At 36.0% G+C, this 23,688-nt stretch overlaps 1 protein-coding gene across 1 annotated transcript in view; it reads right to left on the bottom strand.

Annotated features, from left to right (window-relative positions):
• The window catches only part of arid5b (AT-rich interaction domain 5B), a 126,717-nt gene that overhangs the window by 9,061 nt on the left and 93,968 nt on the right, over positions 1 to 23,688 (bottom strand). Inside the window, exon 9 of the mRNA XM_016559567.1 lies at positions 5,064 to 5,253. Coding sequence (XP_016415053.1) covers positions 5,064 to 5,253 — 190 coding nt within the window. The remainder of the gene's footprint in view (positions 1 to 5,063; positions 5,254 to 23,688) is intronic.

Here is a 23,688-nt window from a genome sequence, read left to right as displayed (position 1 = left end):
TCGCTTCCATCAACACCTCCAAAGCTTGCACAGACATATACCACTTCCTGGATCAACATTTTACTCCGTAACATTATGCAGTTTTCATTTATATGCTGCCATTGCTGATGATCGCATTATTTATCATATGCATCTGTTTACATAAGAGATCGCTAGTTTTTCCGTCCTGTTCACGTGTGTTTTTTGTTCGGGAGGTCTTGTACTCGTTCAGAAGATGTGTAATAGCGCCCCCGAGTGTGTTAACAGTGAAAACACGAAAAGCCGTAAAAACTCGTCTTTGGCGGGGAAGCGTTGTCTTCTAAAAGACGAGATAACTCGTCAATGGCGGGGAAAGAGTTAAGAACTTTAATATGCATTATACAGAGGCAAGATGAAAAGAAAAATATACCATCTAAACTTTTCTAAAGACAGTAAGTTCCCCTCAGACATACATTCATATAAACTCCTACACCTAATTGAATCGCGGTTTGTTTAGCATCTCAACCGATCTGAATCGTCACATATTTTAATTGATTTTCAACCGGCTCGCGGTTAATCGTTACATCCCTAATGGCTACTGTAGCAGGCTGTGCCAGAGGGTGTTTAGCCATTGTGGGACAATGGCTGATGTGTTACATCTGAAAATAAATTCAGATTCGGTTACAGAAATGCAAGCCAAAATTCAAAGACTTGGCAAAATATGCAGAAACAGACAACCGGGTAAAACTAGGGTAAACATTGGTGGTGCTTTAACAAGGAATTTAATGGAATCTTTGGGTTTCAATTGAGACACCAAAATTGAGAGGTTTCGTCTCCACAGGTAAGCTAAACTCAATAAAGCCACAGATAATTGCATACAAAGAAATGTCAGTCTCCTCAATGATGGGAACATTGTGACTAGGTGGTGCTTAAGTTGGTTCTAGATGTTCTGAATTGATTTTAAGAGTTTGAGAAAGCTTTATAAGTGCGGCAGAAACCCTACACACAAACTTGCTGAAGAATGCTGTGAGAACAGCATCTACATGCTAATGGCCAACATCACAAGTCTTTTTCAAGAGGCGCGCAAGTCGTGTGCATAAACAGATGACCTTGCGCGTACGCACACTAGGAGCTGAGCTGCAGGCTTAAAGCTGATACCTCAATGCTTTCCCAATGTAAATATCTCTTCTCTTTAACACAAATGAGATATAAGATGAGGTTGTGTAAGCTTTACATCATTTCAGAGCTGAACAAATCAATGCCAAAATCCTCTAAATGCAATCTGCTTAAATGAGAGTAGAGAACAGAGTCAGCATGATTGCATAAAAGAGACAGCCGACACCTGCTGCCCATCCTCGTGATCCAGAGCATGATGCAAGTTTTGCACTTTGGACAAACTTCACATGTCTCTAATGAGCAGATGCTTTCCGGAACTTCAGAGTGGTGACAGCGGTGCAGAGGAGAGGCATGTACCGCCCATCCATTCATTATCAGTGTTGGAGGAAGAGATGCACAGATGTTTGACATCAGCTGGTGTCAAATAAAAGGCTGGCTCATCTCTTTTCCTCACTCAACCCAGATGAATGTGCAACTACACGTGAATAATCACATGTTCATACATCACATTACGCAGCGTGGAGACAAATAGCTTGTCCCAACTTGTTTTTGTAGGCTTGAAAGTAGCATGATTGCCTTCATCTACTGTCTGACAACTTTTGACACTATTTTATGGTAATTTATACTGTGGGCCCTAAATGTGTATGCTAATGGTACTTTTGTACCAAGCTGATAGTAAAACATTCTATGAAGAGCAGCTGCACACATGAATAGTCAAATGCTCTTCTTGTCCTTAATGCTTGGCGAGGTATTAATGTAAACACAGTTGGCTGTTTCAAATTAAAGTAAACAGACATTACAAAAAAATAATAAAAAATCAGATGTGTGTTCAATACAGGATCTATGTATTAGGTCTTGCAGTGTAAATGAAGCCTAATAGACCTGTCGCTGTGTATTATGTCAAACTGACAGCGTAATGTCGGTATTCATTTCTTATAATACAGTGCGATCATTGAAGACATTGCCAATAATACCATTACCATTATTATCTCATCTTGAACAGTTACTTGAATAAGCTAAAGCAATGCTTATTATTAAATATTTTTGTCATCATGATCATTTTTCTAAAATACTTAATTTAAGGCTATACATCGTCAGTGTTATATTATTGGTTTACTACTATTTATTTTTTAAATATTTTAAATTAGTTTTATTTTTCTATGTTCTATTTAAAAAAAATTTAAAGATGTATTTTTTTTGGCATTTTTTGCCTTTATTGTGACATTATTTGAGGTTTCTTCATCAACCCTCTACGGACACCTTGGCAATTGAGGGACGATAATAGGGGAGCACCAGCCAATGAGATTGTCGTTTGCGCATTAGTTCCGCCTACTACAGGAAAACCTGGCAGTTCTTAAAAGCTGAAGAATTCCAAAGCGAGTAAACAAAAAAATGTACTAGCCAATGGCGATTCAATTGCCAAGGTGTCCGTAGAGGGTTGTACTATAATAATAATAACTATAATAAGCCTGTATCTCTTTTGTTTAATTTATGATTAATTATATTATATATAATTTCATATAAATAAATTTGAATTCTGCTCTAAAATTGAATATGTTCTACAGCATAAATTTTAGCTGGGGCAGCGAAATTTGTGCCGAGTTGTGAGGTTTTCGGTAAGCTCAAATGAGAATGAGCCTCTTTCCAAGCTGCCATTTGAGAAGACACCTCTGAAAGCATGGTGTGAATGGAGACCTTTGACCTGCGGGGTCACTCTCTCTATCGCCCTTTGGACACTTGAACAAGTTAACAGGAATGTCTTGGGGCCTCAAGCAGCCAGTGACTAGCAGGCAAAATTAGCCAGCTGTAACGCGGCATGACCACCCGTTGGCTCAGCGCGCGTCATTCAATATCGTTGATTGTATTTGGTGCCTGAGGAAGGGCTGATTTAACAGCGCTTACAATGCTCTGATTCTTAGCAGAGCAGCACGCCTATATTTATACATGCCCTGATTACACTCCACTGACATGCCGGCCCCCAAGACAACTCCCAGCATCTCTCTCTCCAAATTTCCTCTCGGAGTTCTATAACTCTACTTTAAGTGTTTTTTTCCTCTTTTCGGTGCTCCAGTCTTGTCATATCGGCTCTGCTTCAAACAGAGAATTCCATTTTCATTTTCTGCCTTGTACAATGTACAATCAATTATCTGGAGAGGCCTTTCAAATTACACAACATACCAGACAGATGAGCTAGGCATGCAGCTGGAAAAGAACCTACAACAGGCCTTTTTGTTTCCACACTATAACCTATTACTCATTTCATGTGCGGTGGAAATGAATACGGACCGCTTAACGGCTTTGAAATGTGTCTAAATTTGACAATTCGAGAGGAATTTTCAAACAGCCCTTTCATCTTCTCTGTAATCATTTGCTTATTCATGTGAAAATAATAACTCAATTTTCATTCCCTTCCACGGCCGTGCTCTCCTTTTTTCATATTTACGCTTAACTGGAGAGACATTTGCAAATCACCATGGATTTATTGGCTTTTAGGGATAAAAATAAGCACACGGTTTCTATAAGAACAAAACCGCAGCATGCATTGTGCTCCATTGCATATTGGTTTCTAAGACGTGATAGGAAAACATTTCCACCGCAGCTGCTCTGTGCACAAAATGTCTTGTCGATTAACAAAAAAAAAGAGAGAGAGAGAGAGCACTGTCATGATTTCCTCCACAATTCATCTCTTTCAAATTGATTTGTGAACAAAACTCGGAGGGAGCTTATGGAAAATGGAACTGGGGAAACCTTGTGCTCTGCAGTCCAGAGATTCACAGAAAATAACAGAATCGGGCACAGCTAATAAATCGCCTGCTGTCAGTCAGGCAGACAAATAGCATTTGATTTCCATGCTGTACTGCAGCGGTCAGAGCTTCCAAATCAGCCCAAATAATTATGTTAAAACCAGCTGCTCCTGACAGCGCTATTCTCACACGTCTGTGACAGCTTATTTGTTGAGAAGAGGAAAGGCACCCTGCCTGAAGTGGTCTGTCATGGTTGTTCTTCCAGCCAACTTTTTAGGGACCAGGCACCTATTGTATCTGTATTATTATTCTGCATTTTCTGCACTCAACCTTATGACAGCCCTAAGAAACCATGCACACTGGACAGGAATGTACACTACTTGTGAAAAGTTTGGAAGAATTGTTTTGTAATGTTTTTGAAAGAAGTTCTTCTGCTCCCCAAGACTGCATTTATTTGATCAAAAAATACAATAGTAATATTGTGAAATATTATAACAATTTAAAAGAACTGTTTTCTATTTTAATGTATATTTTAAATAGTTTTCTATTTTACATTTTTTTAACCGCTAAGCTGAATTTTCAGCATCAATGCTACAATCTTCAGTGTCACATGATACTTCAGAAATCAGGCTTCTTATTATTAATGTTGAAAACAGTTTTGCTGCTTAATATTTTGTGGAAACTGTTATACACTACCATTCAAAAGTTTAAAGTAAGAATTGTAATTTTCAGCAAGGATGCACTTTTTTCTTTTTTTCTTTTTACAAAATATTAAGCTAAAATATTAAGCCAACATTAATATTCCAACATTGATCATAATAATAATAACCATTATTAATAATTGAGTGCCAATAACATTTGATAATAGAGCAGCAAATCAGCATATTAGAATGATTTCTGAAGGATCATGTGACACTGAAAACTGGAGTATTGATGCTGAAAATTCAGCTTTGCCATCACAGGAATATATTACATTTTTTAAATATTAATATACAAAACAGTAAATTTAGAATTGTAATAATATTTCACAGTATTACTGTTTTTGTTGAGCCTTGATGAGCATAAGAGACTTCTTAAAAAAAAAAAAAAAATTTACCTAAGGCCAATTTTGGCGCTACTAGTCACTCAAATGTTTTAGCCCCATTGGAGGTTTTAATGACATACAATTGTGCTATTGATGTGCTTGGCACTGTAAATTTTTGTGTTGCATCTAAACAGGCTACAAGGACACAATGAAAAACTGACCAGCTCTGGGACTTTAACTGAGGCGTCCTTTTCGCTCCCAGGTTTTTGTTCGTCCTTTGGCCGCTTCATGGCTGTCATCTTTGTTTTTACAATGCTCTCCTGAGCACTTCCCTCTTGTTTGCGGGCTTTGACGGGTGGAAGGGGTTTGTCTTCCTCTCCTTTAGTAAATCTCTCATAGGGTAGGATGAGCCTGAGGAAAAGGAGGAAGTGATACAGGTTAGAAGAATCAGACTGATTCATCATCTGTTTGCATTTCTATTATTTTAAACATTCCTGTCTTCTTCCTCAGCTGTTAATAATAATAACTGATATCATTGTTTCCTGAAGGCTTTATCTGTTATCCTAGACAAACTGAAATTGACTCATGAAACAAAAAGAAACATCTCCTTCCTGTGAACCGATGTTACAGTAAATGTGGTTTTGTTCATAATAGATGACTGTTTTTTCATACAGATACTTTTAACCCTATGGGCTTGTAAGAAATATACTCTCTTAAAACTCACTAGATTATTTTGAACTTAATTTAGTTTTTAAATCACAAACCACCATTCAACACGTGATAGAAATTACATTATTATATACATTAATGCCATTTCAATAAAATGATTAATTTGTCTTGCTAACTTAGGCTTATATTTAATTGCTAGAATTCAAGTATAAATATTCATATTGCTAATTTTGCACAATATTTACTTGTGTCAAGATCACTCTTTACTAGCTGCGTTTCCATCCACCTATTTTTATGCGCATTTTGGAATATCGCATAAAAAAGCGCTGGATGGAAACGCCAAGATGCGCATAAATTCTAAAAAGTTTTTTTATGCGCACATTTGAGTAGGATAACATTTTTATCCAATAAGAAAAAATGCACATAAACTACGATGGAAACACATTACCGAATAAATTCCTCCATGCACATCGAAAAAGTCATGTGACTTTGCGCTATGAGATGCGATAACTTGACTAGCAGTGGACCGATCTCGTTCACAGCATCTATATGTTGTTATGGTCATTCTGAAATGCCTGAGCAAAGTCTGTCGTCAAAGTATTTCTGTATAATTGTCTTACACGACTGCGTTCCCAAACAGCAGCATCCACCTCCGAAAGCATTCACAGCATTTATTGTGTTACATCTGCTCTCTCCGAGGTGCAAGTAATATATATCATATATGAAAATTATTATATTCAGTGGGTTCTCCTATATTCTTAGTGATATTTAGTGCCATAGTTTACCAGGACGTGACGATTTTGCTCTCTTTGACTCGTTGGATGGAAACGGTGCTTTATTTGCATACGTTTTATGCGATATTCCGGTTTTGCGCATAAGTTTAATTCGAATCTTTGGATGGAAACATAGCTACTGACACTGTTGCTAACTTAAATTATCAAACAGACAAAAATTGGGGTTAGGGTGGAAATGGCATCTCAACTTAGGAATGGTGGTAATATTTGAAAAATAAATAAAAATAATTTTCACACAATAATTAATTGTTTGTTTACATTAGTCTTTGTTTTGATTGTCATGGTTTATAAAAATAAAATAAACAATTTAAGAGTGTAATGCCATATTTTAAAATAAAATTTTCTAAATGCATGTTATTGATCTCACTGTAACCAATTATTTCATGCATGTTTAATTTTTACTTTTTTTTCTCGTAAATTTTTCTTTTTCCGTTACACTCGGATATACATTACAATATGGAATACAAGATCTGTCACTACTTCTGTTTCATTGCGACTTTAAGATTAAAAGTCAACGTTTTAGTCACAGGTAAAAACAATACAATTTATATAAAAAAGGCAAAAATAAATAATAAAAGTCATGTTAATAGTTTCCAAGAAAGTTTGGTCAAAGTATTTCTGTATAATTGTCTTACACGACTGCGTTCCCAAACAGCAGCATCCACCTCCGAAAGCATTCACAGCATTTATTGTGTTACATCTGCTCTCTCCGAGGTGCAAGTAATATATATCATATATGAAAATTATTATATTCAGTGGGTTCTCCTATATTCTTAGTGATATTTAGTGCCATAGTTTACCAGGACGTGACGATTTTGCTCTCTTTGACTCGTTGGATGGAAACGGTGCTTTATTTGCATACGTTTTATGCGATATTCCGGTTTTGCGCATAAGTTTAATTCGAATCTTTGGATGGAAACATAGCTACTGACACTGTTGCTAACTTAAATTATCAAACAGACAAAAATTGGGGTTAGGGTGGAAATGGCATCTCAACTTAGGAATGGTGGTAATATTTGAAAAATAAATAAAAATAATTTTCACACAATAATTAATTGTTTGTTTACATTACTCTTTGTTTTGATTGTCATGGTTTATAAAAATAAAATAAACAATTTAAGAGTGTAATGCCATATTTTAAAATAAAATTTTCTAAATGCATGTTATTGATCTCACTGTAACCAATTCTTTCATGCATGTTTAATTTTTACTTTTTTTTCTCGTAAATTTTTCTTTTTCCGTTACACTCGAATATACGTCACAATATGGAATAAAAGATCTGTCACTACTTCTGTTTCATTGCGACTTTAAGATTAAAAGTCAACGTTTTAGTCACAGGTAAAAACAATACAATTTATATAAAAAAGGCAAAAATAAATAATAAAAGTCATGTTAATAGTTTCCAAGAAAGTTTGAAGTAAAACCCTGTTCATGTTAGTGAACAGTCAGCAACTGGGGCGTAAAAGTGTGTTAACAGAATCAAAGCCAAGATGACAATAGATATGAAATTATGATTTACTTGAGAATGTTATTGGGGATGGAGGATCTGCCTTTCTACTCTTGTAGTTTGAAGTTTTTATAATGTGTCCGATGTGATTAATGAGTCTGGCTGGGAACTGTTGGAGGCATGCGGAATTATAAATATATCCTCTCTAGTAGACCAGTCCTAATCCAAATACATTTCACATCTCGTGCATCACGATACACGAATGCAAAAAAGGAGCAGCAGGCAAAGCCAAACATAAATATGATGGAGATGGCTTAATGCGACAGACAGCTCTATTACAATTATTTGTGATTTTCTTTGTCTACAGTTTCCCTCTTTTCATTCCCTTCATTCTTGTTTAATAAGATCTGTTGGTTTGTCAAGAGGGATTCATCTGCTTTAGTTTGTAGCCGTGTGTTTACTCAACGCCGGGATGTTCGGGGCTCTCAGAGGCGGGACGCACTGAGCACGCTCAGACAGGGGCTGTGCGGGAAAACTATGCCAGCTGAGGTTTGGCGACCGGCCAGTGGCAAAGCTAAGCAGGAGCCCAGAGGGAACATTCATCTTCAGATCCCATTACCAAAAGAGTTTAAACATGTTACAGCTGCTAAAAGTGGAAAACGGCTCGGTCCGCGCAGTCAAATCAAAATAGCAGGCAGCTGCCAAATACCTGATTCCCACTGTAATGTTTCACTTCATGTTTACATAATGGAGGTATAATAATGCATAGAATGACTTATCTTGTTCACAGCTAATCCTCAGAAATCTCCCTCGTCTGGAACTAAATGAGTTTTTTTCAAACCCCCGTAGAGTCCTTAGTAAGATTTAAGCGGGTCTTGTGATGCCCAGTTTTAAACCGTGTGCAAAAGGCGACGTTATATTTACCTAATATTCTCTTTCGATTAGCTGGAGGGAAAATTGCTATCAGATGTTGCTGTTTTAATTTGTCCTTTTTTTATGCGAGTGAGAGTTGAGATAAGAATGGAAATAGCCCCCCGTCACAAGGTGAGAAGTCAGGGAATAAATCATGACGAATATCCCCACTCATTCTCTCCACATGACCATTTATGGGAATAACAAGTCACCGTTCCTTTCCCATTTCAGTTCACAGAGGGGGAAAACAAACTGTAGAAACTCTTTCCTTGCAAGTTAGGCTGTGGAGTGTTTCCTCAGAGGGAAAATGTTTTTAAGAGGTTGAGGGCGTCTGTGAGATTTAAATTTTTGTTATTTTCATTGAGCTCAGCAGCTGGCAGATAGACAGCAGTATAACTCCATTTCATACAGCCGGTAAAGGGCATGATGCCAAGAACAGGAAATATGCAATTAAATGTCCTTTTATGAGAGAGAGAGATAGAGCTAAGCAAACACAAAGATTTAGTTTCAACATTGGTAGGGATACAGATATACATGTACTCCTACATTGCTTCTTTTGCAGTCTTAATCCATTCAAGGTTTTCTTGTAAATCTTTAGGGCATTATGGCTGGATCGATACCAATATGTTGGCTTTGATACTAAGATGATACGTTAGACAACAAATAAACAGTCTAAGGTCACCGATGAAATAAAACAAGTGATCAGTATTTGATCAGTCTTTTTTGCTGTTAATGCACAATCAGTTCTTTTTAAAGCAAAGAAAACAAATCAATATGTGACCCTGGACCACAAAACCAGTCATAAGGGTCAATTTCTCGAAATTGAGATTTATACATCATGAATAATTAAGCTTTCCATTGATGTATGGTTTGTTAGGATAGGACAATATTTGGCCGAGATACAACTATTTGAAAATCTGGAATCTGAGGGTGCAAAAAAAACAAAATATTGAGAAAATCGCCTTTAAAGTTGTCCAAATGAAGTTCTTAGCAATGCATATTACTAATCAAAAATTAAGTTTTTATATATTTACGGTAGGAAATTTACAAAATATCTTCATGGAACATGATCTTTACTTAATATCCTAATGATTTTTGGCATAAAAGAAAAATCAATAATTTTGACCCATACAATGTTTTTTTGGCTATTGCTAAAAATATACCCAAGCGACTTAAGACTGGTTTTGTGGTCTAGGGTCACATATGTAAGTGTTCTGCATTTCATTTGGATGACACGTTTCTTTTTTGTACCACATAACTGCTGTATATAAGTCATCTGCAATTTTATCTACCACCTGAAAAAGTGAAATGAGACTAAAATCTAAAATTTGCTGAAATTCCAATTTTTGATGAGAAAAATACAAATTTAGTTTCAGTTTGATTTCGTTTGAAACATTTGAATCTTTTTAAATATTACTTTTTTTTTAAATACTGCTGAAAAAGTTAAATGTAACAGTATCTAAAATTTGCTGATATTCATGTGTTGATAATCAAATCCAAATTTAGTGTCATCTTTATTTATACAATATGAAAGGATAAAATATTTAATATGGGTCTACCTGCAATTTGATTTCATAAAATAATTGGAAATATTTCACTTTTTTTTTTTTTTTTAATACAGATTCTCATTGCTGCTTTTTGCTGGTTCTGTAGACGTTTTTTTCTTGCATTGTCGCTTATAACTTCAGGTGTGGTGAAGCATAAAAATAACGTCATTTGACAGTGAAGGAAAACATGATATGCAATACCTACATTCAGTAGTAATATTACATGCAATCCCAAAGAGCTGCAAGACTGAAAGCACATCAATGACAGGAAGTAGGTTTTCCAAGAAAAGAGCAAGACCACTGACAGGGCCGGCCTTCAAAATAAAAATAAACAAATGGAAAAAGACAAATGCATCATTTTATCACAAATGGTGTGGTGGGATACATTTAGCTAGGAAATGAACCAAAAACCTCCTTAATGATCTGAACATGTACTCACTGTGGGAGTACAAAGAAGTGCCACAAGAGCGATCTATTTACAGGACTATTTCCTCTCATGTGGCTGGAAACGAGGCTCATCCCCCTTCCTGTCCCCATTCCAAACATCTCGACAAAGACCGAATACATCCGTGAACCCGAGTTTAACCGAACCGAACCGCTGCCAGAAATGTACAAGTGTCATGCTGAGTTTTTCTCCCCATCAGACTTCACTTGTCAGTCCATTACAACTGTACAAAGCTACACTGAAGACAGACCACTTCTGAAGCCATGGGACTCCTTTTTGAACCATGGTTTTTATTTTCCCCCCTCTCGCTATTAAAAATGACTACGCAATTACATTTTGACTCAATGAATACTTAATATCAGGCTCTACAAGACATTTGAAGCATTTTTTTAAATCAGCAAAACAGATATATCATTTTTAACCTTCACAAAAACATTTGCATCCCCTTTTAGAGCAGCTGCAAAGTCATGAAAACGAATCAGGCCACAGTTTGAGAGCTGTCTGTAATCATAAGCTCTGCTGAAGTTATTTTGGTTCCTCTATCCAGCGCACTGACTGCAACGGTTCATTTTTAGGCCAGATCAACATGTTTTGCAGACTCTGGCTGGGCTCAGGTGTTCTCAAAGCCTGTCTCAGCCGCCCGCTTCTGTGATGGAGCAGGAAGCGGCTGCTTATTTATATGAAGGCTGGACATTTACTGCAGATTAAGTTGTGCATATACTCACATTCATATGCCATTTAAAACCCAGCACTCTTAACTGAGGCCCACTTTTCTGGCTTCCTTTTCTGGCCCCGTCAAAGAAAGCAGATGAGGGCTGGAATATTAATATACACTGTAAAAAAAAATTCCGTAAAATTTACGGTAAAAAAACGGCAGCTGTGGTTGCCGGAATTTTACCGTAAAAAGTATACTACCGTAAAATTAATGTCCAATACATGTAATGTCCAATACAGTTTTTCACCGTATATAGTAGGGGAATTTACAGTTAACCATTTAACAGGTTTTTACTGTAGCATTTTTACAGTCTTTTACCGTTAAATTCACGGTCATTTTTTACAGTGTACGGTTCATATCATCTGCATGTATTTGAAAATTATATTTAATGTGCTGCAGCCACATATTTTCTCCATCTGGCATCTGGATTTTATTCATGAATATGTTGCGTTTGAAGTTACATGTGAATTTTATCTTTAAAATAAGCATAAAGGTATTGAATAAAATGAGTTTAGATAAAATGTCCTCAAATTAAGAATTGGAATCATAAGAAAAGACCACCAGTACACTGAAAATAACTGAAACAAAGTAAATTCACTTAGAAATTGCTAGTAAATTCCACAATTACAAGGAAACAGCAAGTAACACTTTAAAAGTTAAATGACTGATTTATAGTAGAAAGACTGAAAAATAGTATTTTCTCCAATAAAATCGGTTTTATTTACAAATTCGATTTACAACTATGATATCCTGTTTGTTGGTTGCAGATCCTTCTCCATTTTTGCGAGAACATTCGCTCTTGTGTACAAGTACTTACCCCAGATAGCACTATAAAGTTCAACTTAAAAACTGCCAGAACAAATGAATCATTTATTTTAGAAATCCAGACCTGGGTTATGTGTCACCTTGAGCCTGTTCAAAAGAATCTTATAGACCGCCAAGCCATCGCAAACATCATTTTTACAGACAAGTACTTTTTTTTTTATAGCCGTTTAAAGTGGTGCATTTAATATGAACACCTTAATTTGTCCAAAAAAACATTCAGTCACAAAGTGACTTTGCTGTGCAAACGGCCTCCTTGTCATTAATTCAGATGCATAATTGCTTTACGAATCGTGAGGAGAATAAAGCTTCCTGTATAATGTGGGCAGATAAGGGCATCATCACAGAGATAGCAGGCTGCTGAAAACCACGACGGTGCACCCGTACGCTTTTGTCTGCGCACACTCCTCTCCATTGGGAAGACTGCTGAGTGGGTAATAAGAGTGCGTTGCAGCATCTCTACCCCCCCGTCCATTCTTATATAACACTAATTTCCATAATAAGCAACTCAGAGAACACCGGACCGTTAAAATTAATCATACTTAAAGAACGCAACAATTATACCAGCATTTATGCTCCGCTGAGGTGCTGTTTTTCCTGCCACCCTTGCCCGGGGATGTGTTCCACATAAGAGACGTGGGCCACTGGAAAGCTGTGCTTATAAAAATCAAGTGGGGCAAAGAGTAAATGCAGATGTGACCGTGGTTATGTAACTCTTACTGGAAGTTGATGTAAACGATGAACGGTGTATTATTTCCTAGCAGGGTGCTGTAGGAGAAGGTAATCTACAGTTTGTGTTTTGCAATTTCCTGTGCAGCGGTGGCTGGTGGGCTTATGCAGGAAGAAGCTGTGCTGAGGTCAGTGGGGCTTTCCTGTATGGAGAACTGGCATTTCTGCATGTAATAGGGGAACCGTGAGGGCCTCGCTCTTGCCAGCCTTACAGCTTCATTTGCTGCAGCTCTTAACCACAACCACATGACCAGGGCAGAACCGAAAACCCTGCCAGCTTGCTCTTGATCACAGTAAACTTGAGGTCAATATTAGACACCGACTGGTATCGAGGCTGTACGCAGCTGTATGCAGTCGCACAGATGGATGGTATTAAAAAGACACCTTTCTAAATTTGTACGACAGACCTCATTACAACTACCAGCTGAATTACTCTAAATATAATGGCTGTAGCTGAGGTGTGAATTGGAACTGCCTAGAGTGGAAATTGCTCTTGAGACTTAATGTAGTTCTCAGTTGTGTTTCATTTAAGTATCTAGGAGAAATAAAAATAGACATGAGTCAATTGTCGACATGCAGTAAGAGTATAGAGCTGTACAATAAACACGAATACAAAAGCTCAAATTACTTTATTTTTTCATTTCAATTTCAAATGAATCAACACAGTCTAATTGGAAAAACGTGTCTTTCCCTACATTGTTACAAAACTCCAAAAACATACTAGGGTGACCATATTTTAGTTTTCAAAAAAGAGGACATGGTTGATTGTTGGGTTTGAGGGGGTTAAATTATCCCCCTTAGTAGCGCGCAATGACCATATCCCAAATATCAAAATTCTAAATATGTAATTTCCATACCTAAAATAACAATTTTACAGTCACCATTATGCAGATTGATCATACACCCAGCTAAAAGGCGTCCTACCAGTGGCCGTCCTTCACAAAACAAAAAATCTACCAGTTTTATCATAGGTAGAATGCAAAATGTTTCAATACAAGCATTTCAGTCAAATGTAATTTATACAATATTTCAAACCTTTAACCCAGGGGAGAAAATCAACCTGCCGCAACAGTTCAAAATCAGCCCAATTCCGTGCAAAAAATGTAATCCAAAAGCTGCATCCAAAGTGATTTAAATACTTCGCATATTGATAGCGGCTCCCTGATGCGCGGAAATTATATGCAATATTATAATGTTTGCAGGAGCACACAGTAATGGTCAGAAATTCAGCAGGAGCGGGATTAGGAAAACAGCGCGCAATGGGCTTTAATACAAAAACGCACACAATGAATGGTGACTGTAGAAAGCAAAAGCCGAATCCCAGATATTTTGGGCGATTTAGAAATCCCGGCCGGACGCATTTTTTTAGGTCTGAAAAGAGGACATGTCCGGGGAAAAGAGGACGTATGGTCACCCTACCTATACATACAATTGAACACGAGTGGCAGTAAAACACCAACAACTTTTGACACAAATTATGATCACAGGGCAGATTATCAATTAATAACTACTCATTTTTGCATGGTTCCTTGCACAGTACTATGTTATGACCTCAATGTATCACGTAACCAGCTCCATATGTATGGTTCTTCTAATGTAGTAAACTTGCACTGTATTTGTGAGGTGGTGCCCTCTGCAAGAGTCCCATGAAACATGAGTCACAAGAAAAGAGCACAAAGATTGTAGAATTAAGTTAAAATGACATGGATGCCTCAGCGGATGTGTTTTTATCTTGCGTTTGCTATAGCTAACACTGTTGGAAAGGGGGTTTTGTGGCGATACATTATTTTCAAATTTGATCGAGCAGTAACATTAATAACAACAGCCAATAAAATAAAACGTTGCCAGATTAATCTGTTCTGAATAAAACTGAACACCCTTTTAGTGTCAATCACTGGACATTTCACTTTTAAGTGTTGCGAAACATGCAAGAAACAATGCAATGTCATTTTGCAGAAATGTCGCCACAGACATATTTTACCAAAGAGCCTGGGTTGAAATTATTTCATTTTTCAAATTGAGAGAGTTCATATTAAATATTCAGATTTTTGCTTGCAGTCCTTGGTGAATGGCCAATCAGAGAACAATTTGTGACTTTGGTCTCAAATGAAACAAGTGAGATATTAAAGAAATCTTACTGAGTTACAATGAGGGAACCGAAAGTCTAATTTAATTTCTTCCACATTTATCACCGGTGTATATATAAAGATGTTCTCTGAAGAGTGAGTCATTCGGGCTGGGAGATATTTTTCCCTTTTCTTCCTAACTCGTAAAGCAAATGACTAATATTTAACACGGCACTCCTGTGACCGCGGGTGCCGCTATTAGAACAACATCCTGCAATCAATACTCAGGTTTCCTCTGCCCACCGAAATAGCTCATGCACAAATAGCTCTGTTGATTTACATAAGCATTACATGATGCAATAGACTTGCATTTGAAGACCAACATTTGGACAGCCAGTGTTGCCACAGCAACGGAAAAATATACTAGTGCGAATGTATCAGAAATACAGTGCGAGTACAAATTTACCAATGTATCATATTATGAAAACTGACACTCGATAGACGTGGGTGGCTTCAGGTTTTAAACAAGTATTAAATCATTATTAATGTGATCTGATTCCAAGAAATTCCAGTGCATACATTTCTCACAGCACAAAAATAAATATGACACTGGCAGTAGTTGGGGGAATCGCATGCAACTTGTCAAAAATGTCTAGAATTTCTGGGTCATATTTTTATTGTGCTATGTACAAAGAAATGCATTCATTTATTTATTTATATGCATTTATTTATGCATTGTGACATTTTCATGACAACAGCACATTTTCGAAACTTTATTGTAATGGGTAAAGACATTTTTATTTATATTTCATTTTTATGTTTATAGATTTTTATATTATATTATTGAAATATTTCATATTATATTTTTAGTGCTGTCAAACGATTAATCGCGATTAATCGCATCCAAAATAAAAGTTTTTGTTTACATAATATATGTGTGTGCACTGTGTATATTTATTATGTATATATAAATACAAACACATGCATGTATATATTTAAGAAAAATACGTTATGTTTATATATTAATTATATTTATATATAATATAAAATATAATATAAATATATAAATGTATATACATGTCAATATTTAAAAAAAAATATACACTGTATGGGTGTGTATTTATATATACATAATAAATAAACACAGTGCACACACATATATTATGTAAACAAAAACTTTTATTTTGGATGCGATTAATCGCGATTAATCGTTTGACAGCACTATATTAAATACATTTATACAAATTTAAAAAAGGAATTAAACATGTAAATAAATGTATTACATTTAAATTTAAAAATTACTTTACATTAATTGTTAACTATTATGAGAATAACCATTTAGAATAATGTAGTAAAACAAAACAAAAAAAGTAAAAAACAAGTAAAAATGTCAAATAAGAATTTTGTGCAAACTTCAAAATATCGTAACAGTCCTTTTTTTGTGATTTACATGTTGATATGTTTTTTTGAGTCTTTTTTCCAAAGATTTATTTCAATATCGTGGTCTCATTTTATTAATATAGTTTTTCTACACACTCAGCACTGTTCAAGCTGCACTTCCGCTTCTTGGTCACAAGATGCCGCAATACCCAGCTGTGAGAGGCCCACAAAACAGGAAGTAAAACATTACAACCTCAACTATTTCAAGACTATTTTTAGCATGTTTGTCTTTGAGTGCTCTTGCTCACAGAGAACCGCTCTCATCTCGCTCAGCACCCCTCAGGCCACATACCGAAATAACTAAGACAAATGGTTGTTGACATCAATAATTTCATTTTCTCATTCATCTCATTCCACCGCTTTGGTGTCGGGGAGACGTGCCCGGGATCCGACATTACTGCTTATTAAACAAGCCATCTGATGGAGCCTTGAGTTTACTTCCACAGAAGTGGCCCTAATGAGCGCTTGCCGAAATGCCACGAACCGTAAATTCTGACCACAGCCGCAGTAAACGACACACACGGCTAGATGGCAGATCAGCAGGTTTCGATGCAAAATGAACGTTAAACAAACAACCAGAGGCCTGTTATTGGACATAATAAAGGTTAAGGTCGAGGAAACTGACCTCAAAACAGCACGTTCGTAATCACATCTGTACAAGCCGGGATCAAACCTACCCCTTTAAAAAGGGGAAATAATTTGAAGTACTGTATTGTCCCAAATATAAGACGATGTTTTTTTCTTGGAAATACATCTGAAAAAACGCGGTTGTCTTATATTCAGGGTCTAGACTTTGACATGTCAATAATACACCCACAACAATAGGTGGCGCCAAATGCGCATAAAACGAGTGTGCCATGAAATACGTAATGTAATGCGTGTTGTAAAGATCGCGAGTGAAAACAAAAGAAAAAGAAAACCTTACAGCTGCTTGAGTCGTGACTGTCACGTTAGCCTGATGGCACCAAACTCCCTTTGTGATTTTAAAACGTAAGACAGTACCCAGATTTGAAGACTACAGTAAGATTTAACTTCTACTGTTAATAAGATTTTGGTAGGCTACTATTAGATGGATAGCCTAATGTCCTAATTCAGATGGGCTACCTGTTTTTTTTTTTTTTAATGGTATATCAAAAAGTGTATATTTTTTAAATGTGATTGTTGATACATTTTACCAGTTTTTACCATACTTTCAAAACAAAAATTAAAATAGGAAAAATATGCAATATGATAATAATTGAAGACAAAATGTGTTTTACTGAGAAAAAACAAGATTTGGTTTTTAAAAAGCATTTTTCCAAAAGGTACATCTGGAAAAAGGGGGGTCGTCTTATAATCAGGGTCGTCTTATATTCGGGCCAATACGGTACTTATCACAGCAAATGAATCACGGACCGGGAGAGAGAATGTGAGGTGTGTGTGGGAGAGAAAAAAAACAGACGTTGTTCCCTAAGCTTCGCAGGACGCCTGAAAGGTTTTGTGGAGAAGTCGACCCTTGAACTAATCCAGATTCACACAGTTAAACAGAGAGGGGAAGGAACTCAAAAACAGGCCTTTTGTCATTCCTGGCCTTTAAACCTGAAATTACCTCACTAACTCCCTTCAGGCTAAAATCCATTAACGTTCAAAAGCCAGCTTTAATTATTAAATGCTCTAAATAATGTGCGATGAGAGCCGTGTTTTTGTAGTGTACGTCGTTTGTACAGACACATCCTCCCTGCGAAATATTTTATTGTTGGAATTCGCTCTGTGATGCGGCGGAAACGAAAGCCACATTCCTGGGTAGTGATTTACAGACTTTAAATTAGAGGCCTGAGCTCGAACGCTGCTCAATCTTTAGCCCAACATAAACACAGCACTTATTCTCTCAGCACAATGTGAAGTGATAAAGCACAAATAAGCTGTACGTAGAAAAAGAAACTATATCAACATGGTGGCTGTTCCAAAACAAAGCCTTAAAAAAAGCTTTTAAACTCCACATTATAAATACTCAAGGAAACGGAGCGTGCAGCAGTACTGGACGAACCTTCAGAAATGTCTAATATAAGTCAGCGACGTATTTTAGGGCCTTCTAAATGAGGAACTTCTTGCAGACATTATTATCTTTGTTGTCAATGTCTGTCAGTTGGTTTATATATTTCTACTGGGAAGCTCCACCCACTGTTAAATCTTATTGGTCCACAGTCCTGCTGAATAACTAAACATTAAATGTCAAATATCTTATGATTTGGTTAATACCAAATCAGATATTAGAGCAAAACTAATATGCCACTGAACACAAAATGTTAAATAAAAAAAATATGAATATTAATGACTTCATTTATATTACACTACCAGTCAAAAGTTTTTGAACAGTAAGATTTTTTATGTTTTTTTTTTAAAGAATACTCTTCTGCTCACCAAGCCTGCATTTATTTGACCCAAAATACAGCAAAAGCAGTAATATTGTGAAATATTTTTACTATTTCAAATAACTGCTTTCTATGTGAATATATTTTAAAATGTAATATATTCCTGTGATCAAAGCTACATTTTCAGCATCATTACTCCAGTCTTCAGTGTCACATGATCCTTTAGAAATCATTCTATGCCGATTTGCTGTTCAAGAACCATTTATTATTATCATCATCATCATCATCATCAATAATTAAAATAGCTGAGTAAATTTTTTTCAGGATTCTTTGATGAATAGAAAGATCCAAAGATTAGCATTTATCTAAAATAAAAAGCTTTTGTAACATTATACACTATACAATTCAAAAGCTTGGAGTCAGTATAATTTTTTTGGGGGGGTGGGAGGGGTTGGAAATTACAGAAATACGAAAAGCAGCCATCAAAAGCAGTACAAAAGAGTACAAAAGCAGCCGTCAGCTAGTCAGACAGCCCTCTGGTATCAAATCAATAGAAAGAGTGATACTGTTTGATTTTTTAATATCCACTTTTGTAAGTACCTCAGAGCATTTTCTTCATTGAGAAATATTTTTGCTGACAATGTGCTGGTTGAAAATGCCGTGCTTGTCTCGTTAAAGCAAGAACACGATGGAATCTTAGTAGGGCAAATGAGCCTGTAAATCGACATGCAAATTGCGATGATAAACTAATTAGATCAATCAGGGCTTTAATTAGGTTTTGTCAGCTTTCACAACCACAATGTCACACCACAGCTCCTTTCCACTAGGTAAATACAGCCAAATGGTGTAAATACAGATAAACGGCTAATCATAAATAGATATGGATCAGTGATTGGCATTTCTAAGAACCCAAATCTTTATTGTCTGACATTCAAGAGAACGCGCAGCAGTGATATTGCTGGATTATGCTGTGCTCTTGCTAATGATTCGAGGGATAATAAATGCATATTGCTATTGTTTACTACAGCTGCAGTCTCAAATGAAGCTCCGATCTCTCGGGGGACAAAAACAGCTGATGCAATGCTCTCTGGGAAAAAGCCTTCCTTCAAAGCCAGATCATTAAACTCCACTTAAAGGGCGTGCATTAAAATCTGTCATACTGGCTAGAGGTTCAAGGATGAGTTCTGTGAAGCGTGACTTGTTTGAATTTAGAGCAAACATTAATTCTGGTGGGGGATACAAAAATCAATAACCAAGTACTGCGAGGATCTCGCATTGTGCTAGAAATCCCACAATGCAACGGCTATGTTTGGAATAGCATACTGTTCTCACTATTGCAAAATATGCACATTTTCTGTATGCATGGAATGAATAAGTATGCCAAAATTGTATTTTCAATCAATTTTACTATAAATAAATGCATACTAATAATAATGCAAATAATAATATTAAAATTGGGTGACTTTTGCTATATTAAATATGCAACATGATACTGCTTTTCGTTTGTCATTACATAATGCATTCACACAGTAGGCAGTATGCTGTATTTATTGCATGCCATTCAGTAACTTGCAAGTTGGCATTCCATTCCAAGCCAAAGAATGCACCTATCAGTAGTTTTTTTATATTGCAAGATAATATTTGTACATGCACTGCAAATATTATTCAAACATTATGCAAATCTGCATGCATCCTGAATTGGTTAGTTCTGCAGCGGCGAGTGCAGTGAGAAACAGTCTGTAGAGCTTTTTTATTTATTTATTTATTTATTTTAAAAGGGAAAGTAGAACTTCACACAGCAACAAAATGGACCTCTGCAGCAAGAGGACTAAAGCTGCTCAACAAGGTTTCGGAATGCTGTTCTTGCAGAAGTATTCACAAGCAGAACATTTTTTGGAACAAAGATCTCTCTCTGGGAAGAGGAGGATTAAATAAATAACCAGGGCCAGATTGATCAGTGCCACTGACCTATATAATTCAAAAAGCAGAGGGGAGGGGTGGAGGTCGAGCTGGAATGCCGCAGTTTCTCTCAAGGTTATTGATGTCATATTTTATGACCTAATTTGTAATCTACATTTGTTTCTCTCCCCCCACAACATACATAGTAGCCAAAAGCTAATCAGATAATACAGCAAATATAATTAGCAGCAGTTGGAGAAAACACAGAAATGAAAATTCTGACGATTTACGCACCCTCATGTGGTTACAAACTTGTATGAATTTATTTCTTCTGTGGAACAAAAAAGGTGAATTTTTGAAAAATATCCTGGCTGCTCTTTTCCATATAATGAAAGTTAAAATAAATAAATAGATATAATAAAATAAATATATAAACTGACAATGATTATGCCAAAAAATTGTATCAGGGTTATTATCATTATCTAAAATATAATAAATAAAATATTAGTTTTTGTTGATTGAAATAAAGCTGAAATAAAATAGAATATAAATATAACATGAAAAACTTTCAACAAAAATTATGAAAGATGAAAAGATGAAACACTAAAATTGTTAACTTGAAATAAATAAAAATTGAAACTGAAATAAAACAAATTGAATCTAAATAGTAATATTTAAAAAAGAAAAACTAATAAAAATGACAAAAGCACATAAAATTACAAAAAATTATACTAAAAACTGAAAATATAAAAATAAATCTAATTCAAAATATTAATAAAATCTATAATAGGCATAGGCAGAAATTATGTTGCAGCTTTAACTTTAACATCAACGGCAATTTTTCATCAATTTCAGTTTTTTTTTGTCAAACATCAATTTATTTTTGTTTTGTAGTCATCATTCAAGCTATCACATGATTTTATAACACTTCTATTGCGATTTTCCAGAGCATGGCACCTCTAAACCCCATTCACTTTCACTATATGGAAAAGAGCAGCCAGTGCATTCTTACAAAATTCTCCTGTTGTGTACCACGGAAGGAATAAAGTCATAAAAGTTAAGAGTAAATGATGACTATTTTTGGGTTAAGTATTCCTTTTAATAATTATTGTACGCTGTAGTTTTTCTAAAAGAACATGGCTGCACTTAAAGCAACCACGCACCACGTGATCAGAATGTACTTCTGTTCATCTTCATGCCTCATTCATGACTTTGCAAGCTTTCTTCAACCGATAGAGTGCCTGCAGACTGCTTTCTAAGATGAGTAATTCCACACAAAGTCCGTTCAGTCGGCTGCCCTTCAAAGGGTGGGGAAGTACTTAACAGAACTCTTTTAAGAACTTGGTTTTACCCCGAGTAGGGAGGGAGAAAAAGAAGAAACACACACACACGAGATCAAGGCATGTTCGTCTTGTTTTGCAGAAGTGAGGTCACTCATAAAAAAACTCACATCTTCATTCCCATCTGTGACCGGGGCTGCAATTGGCAGTGGCCCTGCAAAAGAGCTCCCATGAAAAGCCACTTGAGTTGGGCTCCAAAGAGCAGAGCTTGTAGCCGGACAAAAGGTAGCTCGTCCCGAGGCACGAAACCGAAGACGAGCTGGGGCATAATGGGGCGTCATCGCAGCCGAAACGGCTTTTGACTCGCAAACGACGTACAGAATGGCTTCATTTGCTGGGCAAATTAATTCAATTAATTACTCTTGGTAGCAGCTGCACAAGTGGACACATCAGCACATCCCTGTCTGTTTGATCAAGGTTATAACATCAGATTTTGGCAGACTATTATTCACTGAACAGATACATTATTGGTGGCTATTGACTCAGCACTAAGTCTGACGATGGAGCGCTGCCAGGAACACAATCCCTGCCAACTCCACCTGCCCGGGCCTCACTAAACCCCTCGATGAGCCAGCCGGAAGAAAGAGATGTCACACAAACCTTAAAGGTCAAACTGAATAGCTTTAAGAGCAAATACAATAACACCGTCTCCCCCTGCCTCCAAACCATTAAGAATAAGCACAAACCCATGCCAAAACCTGCCCTACTTGCAGCATTTCAAACAGTTCTTCACAAAGTTTCATATAACACTTCGAAAACATAGTCATTTTATCCATTTAATTTATTACAGTAATTTCATTTTAATTTAATTTAAATAATAATTTATCCATCATTACTTAAAATATAAATTGTTTATATATATTATGTTTAAATAATCATCTGACATTTATTTTGTGGTTTCAGTATTTTCAATATTTTTGTATTATTTTAATTTTATTTTCTTTACTTGCTTGGGACATGTCCTGTTGATAATATCAATTTCTTATTTTTAATTGATCTTCATTTTGATGAACCGAGGTCTTTTAGTCTGTGTGAACAAAACTTTAAACATTACTTGTTGCATGACTGACTTCCAATAATCGCTTTTTGCTTTGTTGCTTTTGATTTGAAACAAAGTCTTAGCTTTCAAATTTTTTAACCGAGGTCTTTTAGTCTGTGTGAACAAAACTTTAAACATTACTTGTTGCATGACTGACTTCCAATAAATCGCTTTTTGCTTTGTTGCTTTTGATTTGAAACAAAGTCTTAGCTTTCAAATTTTTAATGATGAAATTCAAACAAATACGGAGCTAACGAGAACTGATGATCTCTTCCTCTTTACTTCTAGTTATAGCACAAAATATAAATACACATCTCAAGGTTTGTTGAAAGAAACAGTACAACTTAATGAAATTGTGTCATATGTAATAAATCAATCAATATTTTAATGGCAGAAAGACGTCAATAAAATAGCTAGTAAACAATGTAATGTAATGTTGCAGTTACCACAGGAAAGCCATTCAGTGTCCATAGCTTGCAGAAAGGATAAATGTATGCACTGTATTATTTATTCAATATATTTTTAATTAACCCAGTCTGTTATGTCTAATTTAAAGGGTTAGTTCACCCAAAAATGAAAATTCTGTCATTAATTACTCACCCTTGTGTTGTTCGAAACCCGTAAGACCTTC

This window comes from Sinocyclocheilus rhinocerous, unplaced genomic scaffold, assembly GCF_001515625.1.
Source record: "Sinocyclocheilus rhinocerous isolate Xijiao unplaced genomic scaffold, SAMN03320098_v1.1 scaffold768, whole genome shotgun sequence".
Lineage (NCBI taxonomy): Eukaryota > Metazoa > Chordata > Actinopteri > Cypriniformes > Cyprinidae > Sinocyclocheilus > Sinocyclocheilus rhinocerous.
The sequence above is the reverse complement of the archived record's forward strand: the minus strand, read 5'-3'. Positions and strand labels throughout refer to the sequence as shown.